We start from the raw sequence: 10796 nt of genomic DNA, 5'->3' as shown, positions 1-10796 counted from the left end.
GGTTGGGTGGCCACAAGCGGGGTTGGGTGGCCACAGCCGGTCCGCTGGGAGCACGATCCCGCTCAACCCTGCGGGAAGGCGCCGCGCGCTCTGCGCCGGGGACTGTCCCCGCGCGGCCGCCGTACCCCGAATACGCCCTGCCCGCGATGGCGGCGCCCGAGCCGCCGCCGCCGCCGCCCGAGGGCTCCAGGCCGCTGAGCGCGCTGCTGAGCGGCATCGCCCAGGCCGCCTTCCACGGCAACGCCGACATCACCGAGGAGCTGCTGCGCGGCCAGCTCTACCCCGAGGCGCCGCCGGAGGAGTTCCGCGCTCTGCGCGCCAAGATGGGCGGCCTCCTCCAGGTACCGCGGCGCGGGCCCGGGGCGCTGCGGGGGGAGGGGGCGGCGGTCAGGGGGAAGCCGCTCCATCGGCCTTCCTCCCGCCGGGCGTCCGGCATCCCCTGCTCGGCGGGGCTCTGCGTGCCGCCGCAGCCGCGGGTGCTGCTGGAGCAGGACCCCGAGCACTGCCCTGCCCGGCCCTGCCCTGCCCTGCCCTGCCCTGCCCTGCCCGGCCCGGTCCGGTCCGCGGTGACACCTCCGGCTCCATCCCCGAGCGGGCACAGCCCGGTGCGGGGAACGGGCGGGACAGGACCCGAGGGAATGGCCTGAAGCTGAGTCAGGAGACGTTTAGGAAAAAGTTTTTCACCCAGAGGGTGCTTGGGCACTGAACAGGCTCCCCAGGGCAGTGGTCACAGCACCAAGCCTGAGAGAGCTCAAGAAGCGTTTGGACAATGCTCTCGGGCACAGGGTGTGACCCTTGGGGTGTTCTGTGCAGGACCGGGAGGTGGACTCGATGATCCTTGTGGTTCTCTTCCGGCTCATCTCATTCTGTTATTCTGTGCCTCGGGCTCTCTGGCCACTCCTCCGGAGCAGGAGCAGGGGGAAAGGCGACCTGGAAATAAATACCTATTACATTCTGAGAAGAACTGCAATTTCCTTGTAAAAAATTAGTGTTTGGGGGAAAGCACATCTAATGATGAAGCAAGCCATTTTACTTAATCAACAGATTTTGCTTTATGTGTAAGGGAGAAGATCTTTTTCCCCGTAATGGAGCTTTTTGGTGGCTTTTCTTCACAGTGAAAAGCGTAGTGTAGCTCCCGGCAGCTCCATGTGGCTCAGGGAGCATCCAGGTATTAAAACCTTGGATGGCCACTGCCACCTTGTGGGTGAACCCAAGGCTGTTTGACCAGATTTATAAACCTGGTCGGTAGTTTTAAATATAATTGAGAGATTCGGAATTTGATGAGGATGATCTCACTTGCTTTCTGCTTTTATGAAGATTCTGTTGTTTATTTAATGATCAGATTCATATGATGCCCTGTAAAGCCTGCAATGAAAGCTGGATCACAAAGACTGATTCTTGTAGGGCTCTCTGGTTTTGTCTGTGGGCTTTTTTCTTTCCCTCCTCTCAAATACAACTTTCATTCAAGCACCATTGAGATGTCACACGCTGAATATGATGTTAATTCAGGCCCCACAAGACACAAGGGGATTGAAGTTTTGTGGGCATTCACCCACTGTTGTACAACAGGCACAGAGCTTAGGAGGATGAGGTTCTGTTGGGGAGAGGGCATCACATTCTCTGCGTGCTGCTTTAAGAGCCAAAACTGGCAGCACTTGTGGTCTTTGAGGTCACTCACACCTTCCAACATAAATTAACATCTCACTGTTATCAGGGAGTGTCTCATGGTCTCCATGGCTGCCTTTCATCTTCTGATGGGAGAAATTTCTGTGAAATACCTCAAGTTTGTGTAGTGCAGCTTTACAGCTGGAGTTTTGGGCTAAGCAAACTGCTTTGTGCAGGTGCAGCTTCATGTTGAGTGTGTGTGGATTTTGCGGGGCTTATTTCTAGTGGGTAACCTAAAGGAAGTGATACCTAAGTACCATGGATACTTTTAGGATCTCTGCTCTAGAGCATCCTAAAAGAACTGCTTGGCCTTCTGGTCGTTCTGGAGGTCCCTGTTTCCTTCACACCTGCCAGTTTTGGGGGGGAAAGTTTGATATTAGGACTGTGCTTTGGAAGTAGGGAGGCTTAAACTTGTCTTCCTGTTTTAGTATCTCCCTGACTTGAAACCTGGAGGGTTTTTGTGTCACACTGTGTTTGCTGATAGCAGCAAACTTCAAAAGTGATCCTCTGTGCTTACAACATCTTGGTCTTTGGACACAGCTCTTGGGTGCTGGTGTCTCCTCGGCACCTGAAGAAGCAAAACTTACTGCAAGATTTGCCTGTTCCCTTCCTTGGCAATTGCCATATTAATTTCTGAGCATATTTATTCCAGTTTTGATAATTAATTGTGAAAAATCTGTATTATTAAAATTACAGAAGCTGGGGGAAAATACGTCTTTGTTATCTTTTTGTGGTCTTGTTTTTTTCCTTCCTCCTCTGGGTGGTGAAGGAAGGGGAGCAAACAGCAGGAAAGCAATAGAAAGTCTGGAAGCAGAGAGATTCATTGCCCTTGTGACTTAACTGCTGTAGTAGTTCATGTCTTCTGAGCAGTAAACATGGATCTGGACCATAAATCAGCCTCTTGCTGTCACTGGAGCTGAGCATAAAATAAGGTGAAGGACTTTCCAATACATTTCTGCATTCCACCTGTGCAAAGCATGGAGATGAATAAGTGCCACAAAAGTCTATAATATTTACTGCAGCAACAAAATATTTAATTTTTTTCCCCCTGGATTATATAGAGAGTAATCCTGGGTTTATGCTTATAAAAGATGTCATTATGATGTACTTCTTACAGCTGTTTCCTTTGTTGCCCGTCGATCTACTGAATATGCATGGATCAGCTGATCCTAAAATGCCAAATTTATTTTGTCATGAAATCATGTTTCTTTATTACATTTACTTAAAAAAAAATCTGATTTTTTCTGTGGAATGTCTTGGAAGGCAGAACAAAGCCCTAGGATGGCTGGCCCTGGAGAACCATGCAATTTCAATGTTGTTGTGTTAATTGTGTTTTGCCCTCTGCCTTCATCCTTCCCAGCCTTCTGTCCCTTAAGGCTGCAAAACACTGAGAAACTAGGGGAGATCAACTTTTGCAAATTCTCACCCCCCAGCTTTTTTGGGTTTTTGAAAGGTTATCTGGTTTAAAACACCAAATATGTCTGCTTCTTACATAAGTTTAATTTACAGTATTAGACCGCTGGTGATAGTTCCTTTCCATGTCGAGTAATCCCACTGTTTTCCTTTTGGTGGCAGTAAGCTCTTGCATTTATTGAACGGGATCCTTTGCTGCTGGGTTTAAAGTGTCTTCCTTCACTCTTCTGCTTTGGAGCAGACTTTACATAGGCTAAATAATAATAAAAAATTCAGCATGAGGAGTAGAAATATTATATTATATTTGATTTATAAGCTGTTTTGGTTTGTTTGGTTTTTTTTACAAGTACTGAGGAAGTTACCATCTGTAATAAATATCCTGGTATGTGAATGGTAAAATATTAATCAGACTATATAAATAGTATGTGGGAACCAAGGGCTTGATATGCAGCATATAAAGTGTGTTGTCCTTAAAGACTGTCACCCTCCTGCTAGGGTGTCACCCTCCTGCAGCCCTTGCCCTATGAAGGTGCTGTTGTGACCTCAAGAGGGGTTTCCAAAGCATTTTTACCCCTGTTTGAGAAGGAAGAGACTACTTGATCTTCAGCACAGGGATCTGCCCTTACAGGAAAAGTCAGAGTAGAAGAACAGTTGTAAGGTTCACTCGGCTGTGGAGGATAAAGGCCTTTGCATCTTCAGCAGGATTTCTGCTAGCAGGAACATTTCTGCTGACAATTTGTGCTAACTGGTGGGAAATAAATGACTTCTTGAATTTTCTAATAAGGGAAAAGAGTTGCCTTCTTCCCTCTCCTCGGATACCTTGTGATTCCTCAAATATGTGGGCTGGGTCATGAACTGTGGAGCACTTTGCAGTTGTCCAAGCTTCTGGAAGGCTGAGAGTGAGAACAACTTCAGTCTGAAGACGGAGATAAAATAATTTTGGAAGAGCTAATAGGAGAGATTGCTTACTTTCTACCACTTAGATTTGCAATTGTGCCTGTGTCTACTAACTAAAAAGATAATCTTGTAAGCAAGCTCATTGTTCCTGATTCAGGAAAAAGAAAACAAGTTCTGTGTCTCTGTAAGCTGCTTTTTACCCAAAAAATGTCTTGTGTAGTGTTATACTTTTCACTCCATGAATGACTGGGCTTACTCTGAATAATTGTATCTGTTACTGGGCTAGGTGAAAGTGTATTAATAACTTTGCACAGAATTTTGGGAGGGAGGGAATGTCTCTAGTGTTCTAATAGGACATACATGAAAAAATTGTTATTATCTGAATTGATGTTTGCCTGGAACAACTAAATAAAAATCCTAGCCTTTTTTTTTTTTTTAATTTAGCAAAACACCACTATTAGGTAGCTCACTAATCTGAACACAGCTCAGTTGCCAGCTCCCAGGTGTCTGGTGTTGCAGCATACATTTTCTCTTATAAACTCTAATCCAACAGTTACTGCTTCTTTTTTTTATTTTTTCCCCCATTTTCAGCACTGTCTTAGGAGGGTAGAAAATGTAATGTTTACTGGAACTAGCACCTACTGTATTGCAGTGGTGAAAATGTGCATGGGCACTATCCCAAAGCATTCTTACTGCTTTTAATGGGACTTATTTTAGCTTTTAGGTTGGTGTACTTGTGGTTGCTTCACGAGAGGACTGGCACAGCTGGCAGCTCACATAAAGTGGTGGGGGAAAATACTTGAGAACAATGAAGTGGAGAGGAAGGTTGGGTGCAGAACGTGACAGGGTTGAAGAACATTGCCAGGAGTGATAAGATCAGTGCTCCACCGCCTGGAGCAGTAATTTGTTGCTTAGGTATGTCAGCTAGAAGGAGCAATGTACCTGCATCATTAGGGATTTTTTAAATGACTTTTTTGTGATTTCTCAAGTTGCAAAAGTTGGGGTTTGTGTTGTTAAAGCCTCTCACATTTGCAGTGTTGTTTTCACTGTGATTCCTGAGGAGATGTGTAGGAGGTGGTGTTATTGCTGGTGGCTGTGGGATTTGGAGGTGATGATCTCCATGAACTGGACCATTGTTTAAACAACAGGGTATGAACAAGGAGTCTGTACATTACAAACCTCAACTACAACTGCAAATCCATCCTCAAGGCAGACAGAAACAGAAGGGCTCCCACCATTATGACGTCGTTCATGGGTGGTATTTTCTGTAACTCACATGTGAGGCAGAAAAGCCTGTTTCATTTGGGACTGTGAAGTGCTGCTGTGCTGTAACTGTGCCACCTCTGTGGAAGTGGCTTACCTGAAGTTTAATGGTTTACCTGACCTTTTGTGGTGCTTTTTTTTTTTTTAAGGTTAGCTACGGAAAAGTGGTAAATGAAAAAAACGTCATCAAACCTGCGTCACTAATCTCTAATAGGTGTGGTAGACTCTGTATTGCCCAAACAAATCTCTCTCTGTCTCTCTCTCCCCCCTAATTACAGTGTTGATTATATCTCTGCAAGCAGAGATCTGGTTGCTTTGTCCCAGTTGTGGAGGTTGGTGCTACCTATGTGTGTCTAGAGCAGGCAGGTCAGTACTGGCTCTTCTCGTGTATAATGTCTCTGCACTACCTCTTGATTTTAGAATGCCCTACTGTGTTTTAAATCTGCTAAATGCCAGTTAATGGACTTCCAGAACAGCGTGCTACTGAGAAAGTTGGATTCCCTGGTGGTGGCAGTGCTTCATGTCCTGCTGATTTCCACTTTCCCATCCAAATGTGTGGTTTAGTTTTGTTGCATTGGTAGGACTTCTGCAAGTAAGTAGCATCTTCACCAATAATGACAACATTTCTCAACCCCCCCCCCCCCCCAAACCCTACATGTGTGATTACATAAGTTACACATACATATGTGTGTGTCTGTGATCAGCATATTCTGTATATACAGTCATGCACAGAAAGGGAAGTGCATTGATTATGCTGAAATTCATTAGTCCAACCTGATCCCCATGGTGTTTCTCTTGACCTTAACCAGAGTCTACTCTGCTTGAAGAACAGGGAGTCAGATCTTGCCTTTGAAGATCATTATTTCAAATTAAATGCTTCTGCTGTACTTAATTAGTATTCATCAAACACATGCTGTATGGAATATATTTGAAAAGGGAGAAGGACTCTCTTAGGCTTCACATGTTGTCTCATGCCTTTATTTCAGTAACACTAAGGCTCCATTCCCTATTCCCCAAAGTGTGTGGGAGATGCTGAAGAGGGTAGTGAAGTGCAGTGCCATCATCTCAGCACTGGTGATTTTCTGAACTACTATGAGTTGTCTTTCCTGTTTTAAATGTGAACTCTGAAAAGGGGAGAACTTGAGTTGTCTCGTCTTCAATTTGATACACAGAGAAAGACTAAAAGGAAAGGAAAGACTTCATGCAGAAATTATATTCTTTATTATATGATACTCTAAAAATGGTGTCTCTTACAACTGGTGTGAAGGAAGATTAGTTCTTGCTTGCTCCAGGAGCCAACTGATGTTGTCAGTGAAGTAAAAATATTAATTTCAACCTTACTGATCTCGTGAGGCTGCCACACAGCTGAGCAGATGATAGACTTCCTTCCTTCCTTCCTTCCTTCCTTCCTTCCTTCCTTCCTTCCTTCCTTCCTTCCTTCCTTCCTTCCTTCCTTCCTTCCTTCCTTCCTTCCTTCCTTCCTTCCTTCCTTCCTTCCTTCCTTCCTTCCTTCCGGATTCCTTCCTTCCGAATTCCTTCCTTCCGAATTCCTTCCGAATTCCTTCCGAATTCCTTCCTTCCTTCCTTCCTTCCTTCCTTCCTTCCTTCCTTCCTTCCTTCCTTCCGAATTCCTTCCGAATTCCTTCCTTCCGAATTCCTTCCTTCCTTCCTTCCGAATTCCTTCCTTCCTTCCTTCCGAATTCCTTCCTTCCATCTTTCTGTCTCAACAGAAAGAGTGGTTAACACATGGAATAACACCCTATCAAAGATGCAGGAGCTGTGGTACACACTTGAGCCAGGGAAGTTCACAGCTAGTGTATGAAAAGGAAATTTGGATGGCACTTACAACTCAAACCTTTTTACAACCTGAACATCTGAAATTTTTCATTCCTTATAACACTTAGCTACAATCTTGGCATGATGTAATTTCAATTTTTGACTCTGCTAGTATGTAGCAACTGGATGCAGTATATCCAACAACTTATGAAAAAGAAAAAAATGCAGACAAAGACCAAAAATTTAGTATGGTATGGCTAGAATCTATACTTGTGTGGTTAGAGTTATTCCATTTTGAAGCTTGTGCTCTGGATTTCTTCCAGTCTGGTGACCAAATATGATGGAGCCTGAATTCTTCAATGTTTGGATGACATTTGTTTTTTCCATAGTTTATTTAATTAAAAAGAAAAGAGAAGGCTTTAGTGGCACAAAATACCAGGCACTGCAATTGTTGCATGAAGTCTTTTTTTCCTTGATGTTCTAGTCCTTAAAGCCAGTGGGACAGAAGTTGTCAGGTAAGAACATCTGACAGCTTGAGCTGCTGAGTGGCTCCTGTGTGTTTCCCCAGGAGCCTCCCTGGGTAGGCAGGATTAGCTGCAGCTTCCTTGGAGCCTTCCAAGGTCATCCATGGAGGATGATTTATTTTATAACAAGGAGAATTAAGTGACTTTATTTAAATGCAGGGCCTAAAATACCTAATTTTTAATGGTATAATTTTCATTATAAATGTATGCTTTTACACTATGACTTTTTAAAAAAAGGATTTAATTTTTGCAGTAAGTAAAAACTGAATGGCCTCCATTGTGAAGGATTAAGGGTTCATTATTAGGAAAACCAAACTGGCTTGGTTGGTCTGTGGGCTTTGGTTGGTTGGTTGGTTTATTTTTGTTGGGTTTGTTTTGTTTTGGCAGTGGGGGGTTTTGTTTGTTTGTTTTGAGGGGAAGGCATTTTTGTTTTGTATTCTGAATACCTGAAGCTTAAGCACAGTAGTTTTCCATAACTGTGTACCATTGTATTTACTAGTGATGTATGAGGAAACCAAATCTTCCTTTACTTTCTTTATCCACCCAATGATTTAAAAACTGGACTGTTTGAACGAAGTAAGTGGGACTTGCCTTTTACTTTGTTTACAGTGCATGACCACCTGGTTCTGGCTGATAGCCCAAGATCTAATTCAGAGTATTCTATCTTTTATAAAGTTGGTAGTTTTAGCATTGTATAGCAAGCCTGGGACTCGTTCTCAGTTCCCAGTGGAGTTCAGTATCTGTTTATCTGCTGCGCTTGAGGACTGCAAGTTTCATTTCTAAAGGTGACAGTGATCTTGGAATACATGTTTTTTTATCCTTCTATTTCTTTGGCCTATTCTACATTTACCTCTTTACAATGCTGGTTTATACTGATTTCATGCAAGTAAAAATAGACTGCAACAATCTCATGAAAACAAGTCATAAAATATACTATTCAGAGAAAATGTGAAATAATAGCCAACTTGTCCAAAGAGTTCTTAGCTTTAAGTGTTTTTCTAACTACTTTAAAAATATTTTTGTAATCGTGTCATTTTGCATATGTTAATATGTTTCCAAAAGCATGTTTTTTCACATCTCTCTCTCTTCCCTAACAATAAAAAGTGGCAATATAAATATAGTTTGAGTGAATTCTGTGGGGTTTTTTCCAAATATGGTTAGATTTTTTTTCTGGTTGAGATGTTTTGGGATCTCTGCCAAAAGATTTCCACCTCGGCTTTGTGGGTAGTTTTTCCTTTCCTTTCTTCGCAGTCTCTCTGAACTGTGATGCCAGGATTATGAAATATGTTTTGAAGATACATGCAGACACTGAAGTAGTATCTGTGTGAAAGGCAAGTAATCAACAGACATTTTTCCTCCTTGTCTGACATTTACACACGGCTTTGTTGTCTCTCCTCAGACTGTCACGTCAGATGTGCTGTTCTCTCAGACTCTTTTTGCCATTTCTGGTTCAAGAGTAGTTTTTATTCTCTTCTGACAAGCTGTTTGTTTAAGTACCTTTTAGTTTTACACAGTCACACATGGCAGAAACATTTTATGCATTTGGACTAGTTGTGATTCCGATTTCTTTTTTATTTTTTCATTTAGCTTAATTTTTACCTTTTTTTGAAGTGAGAAAAATATTTGTAACTCCCTTGTTCTGTCAAAGAAAAAATGGTACATTTATGATTTACATTTGCTTGGCAAGGAGAGTGGGTTTGTTCATTTTATGGCATGTCAGGAAATCTATAAAACTCTCATAATGAACAGAAAGCTCTAATGAAATTGTCCAGTTCATGTGGACAAATGGCAGGGAGTTTATTGAATATGAGTAGCTTCCAATTTGACTAAAAGACAAAGGAAAAGCGCAGGAAAAATTAATTGAATTCTTTTTGATGCCATGGGTTGCAGTGTGTTGGAGCAATTGAGTGCTGAAGTTTCTAGCAGTTGAGGCCTAAAAATGTGAAATCTAAAAGCAGATTTTCAGCACCAAGCAGTCTTCACTGGCGGTGTCCCTGCAAGCTCTGCCAACCACAGTGGTGTGTGTGCAGCAAAGCATGTGGCCTGTGGAGGCACAGGGCTGTTGAGGAGTTCCTGCAAGCTTGGGAAAACCTGATGGCTTGGCCAGCTCTACTGATAGATGACTTCAGCAGCCCAACCTGATAGAAAGAGAGAACCACCCTCTCTGGGATAATCAAAGCAGTCGTTAATATTTAATGGGATTCTGTTGGAGAATGCTTTGGTTGATGTCTTAGCTGTTTCATCATGTATTTAGCTTTTTTCCCCCCCAGATGTTAATTACATTTAGTGCAAAGATAATTTTTGATACAGGGAATGGCAACTAAGTCTTTATGGGAAAGTGAGAGATGGTTTCTTCTGAGCTCACTGCTTTGGCCTTTGTTCCTCATCAGGTGATGTTTTCCAGCAACAGGGATTTAGAGGGAGCTTTACAGTTGTGACTCCTATGCTGAAGAGTTTGACCTGCTGCTCCTTTCTCCTCACAGAGTCTCAGCTGTTCACAGCCACCGTGGTTGCTGCTGGTTTGGGGAACATGTTTTATGTTTCACTGAGCTGACAGGAGGGAAAACCATTTTCCCTGTGCTGAAAGGAAGCCCTGGTGGCTGGGATCCTGAGAATGGAAGCTTCCCTCTCACCTGTCAGCTCTGTCAGTGTGTAACATGAGTTGTCAAAATAGGTGATGAAGGACCAGATGGCAGAGCACTGTTGCTTGCTTCCTGTGGAGCAGTGTAGTCTGTAAGCTTGTCTCCTTTCCTTGCTGCTCTGGAACATACCTGCAGGGTTATGGGCTGAGGCAGGGATGTGTTCCCAGCCTGGGCTGGGAGTGCAGAAATCCTTCTCCTTCCACATAGGAAATGGGACTCCAGCTGCTGCTCAGAGTGGTCATAACAGGCAATACACCACAGTGCTGGGAAAGAAGGAAAGCAGAGACTGGAGTCAGAATTTGGCTCTAAAAGGGAGTGAGTAGATGGCAACACTGGAGGGATGAGACTCAGGTAGTTCATGTTTTTCACTGCTGAAGCATCTCTGCTTTATGTCCAAATGCAAGCCAAGGGACAAATTAGCTGAGTTAACCATTAACTTTTAAGATGCAGAAAATCAAGGTACTCTGAGTAAAAGTGGAAATTTAATTCATGATACTAACTCTGTTTCTGTGCTTGGTTCATAATAAAGCAAGTTTATGCTGATTTCACTGACAGGATCACTGCTTGCAAAGCTCCAATAAGCTCTGCTAATGTCTGCACCATTACTGCACTCAGG

The 10796-nt window shown here is 43.3% G+C and overlaps 1 protein-coding gene across 1 annotated transcript in view; it reads left to right on the top strand.

Moving 5' to 3' along the window:
* The first annotated feature begins 120 nt into the window (after window positions 1-120).
* Window positions 121-10796, top strand: part of COMMD1 (copper metabolism domain containing 1) — a 62137-nt gene continuing 51461 nt past the window's right edge. Inside the window, exon 1 of the mRNA XM_039569792.1 lies at window positions 121-341. Coding sequence (XP_039425726.1) covers window positions 147-341 — 195 coding nt within the window. The 5' untranslated portion in view covers window positions 121-146. The remainder of the gene's footprint in view (window positions 342-10796) is intronic.

Source organism: Corvus cornix, chromosome 3 (assembly GCF_000738735.6).
Source record: "Corvus cornix cornix isolate S_Up_H32 chromosome 3, ASM73873v5, whole genome shotgun sequence".
NCBI lineage: Eukaryota > Metazoa > Chordata > Aves > Passeriformes > Corvidae > Corvus > Corvus cornix.
The sequence above is the reverse complement of the archived record's forward strand: the minus strand, read 5'-3'. Positions and strand labels throughout refer to the sequence as shown.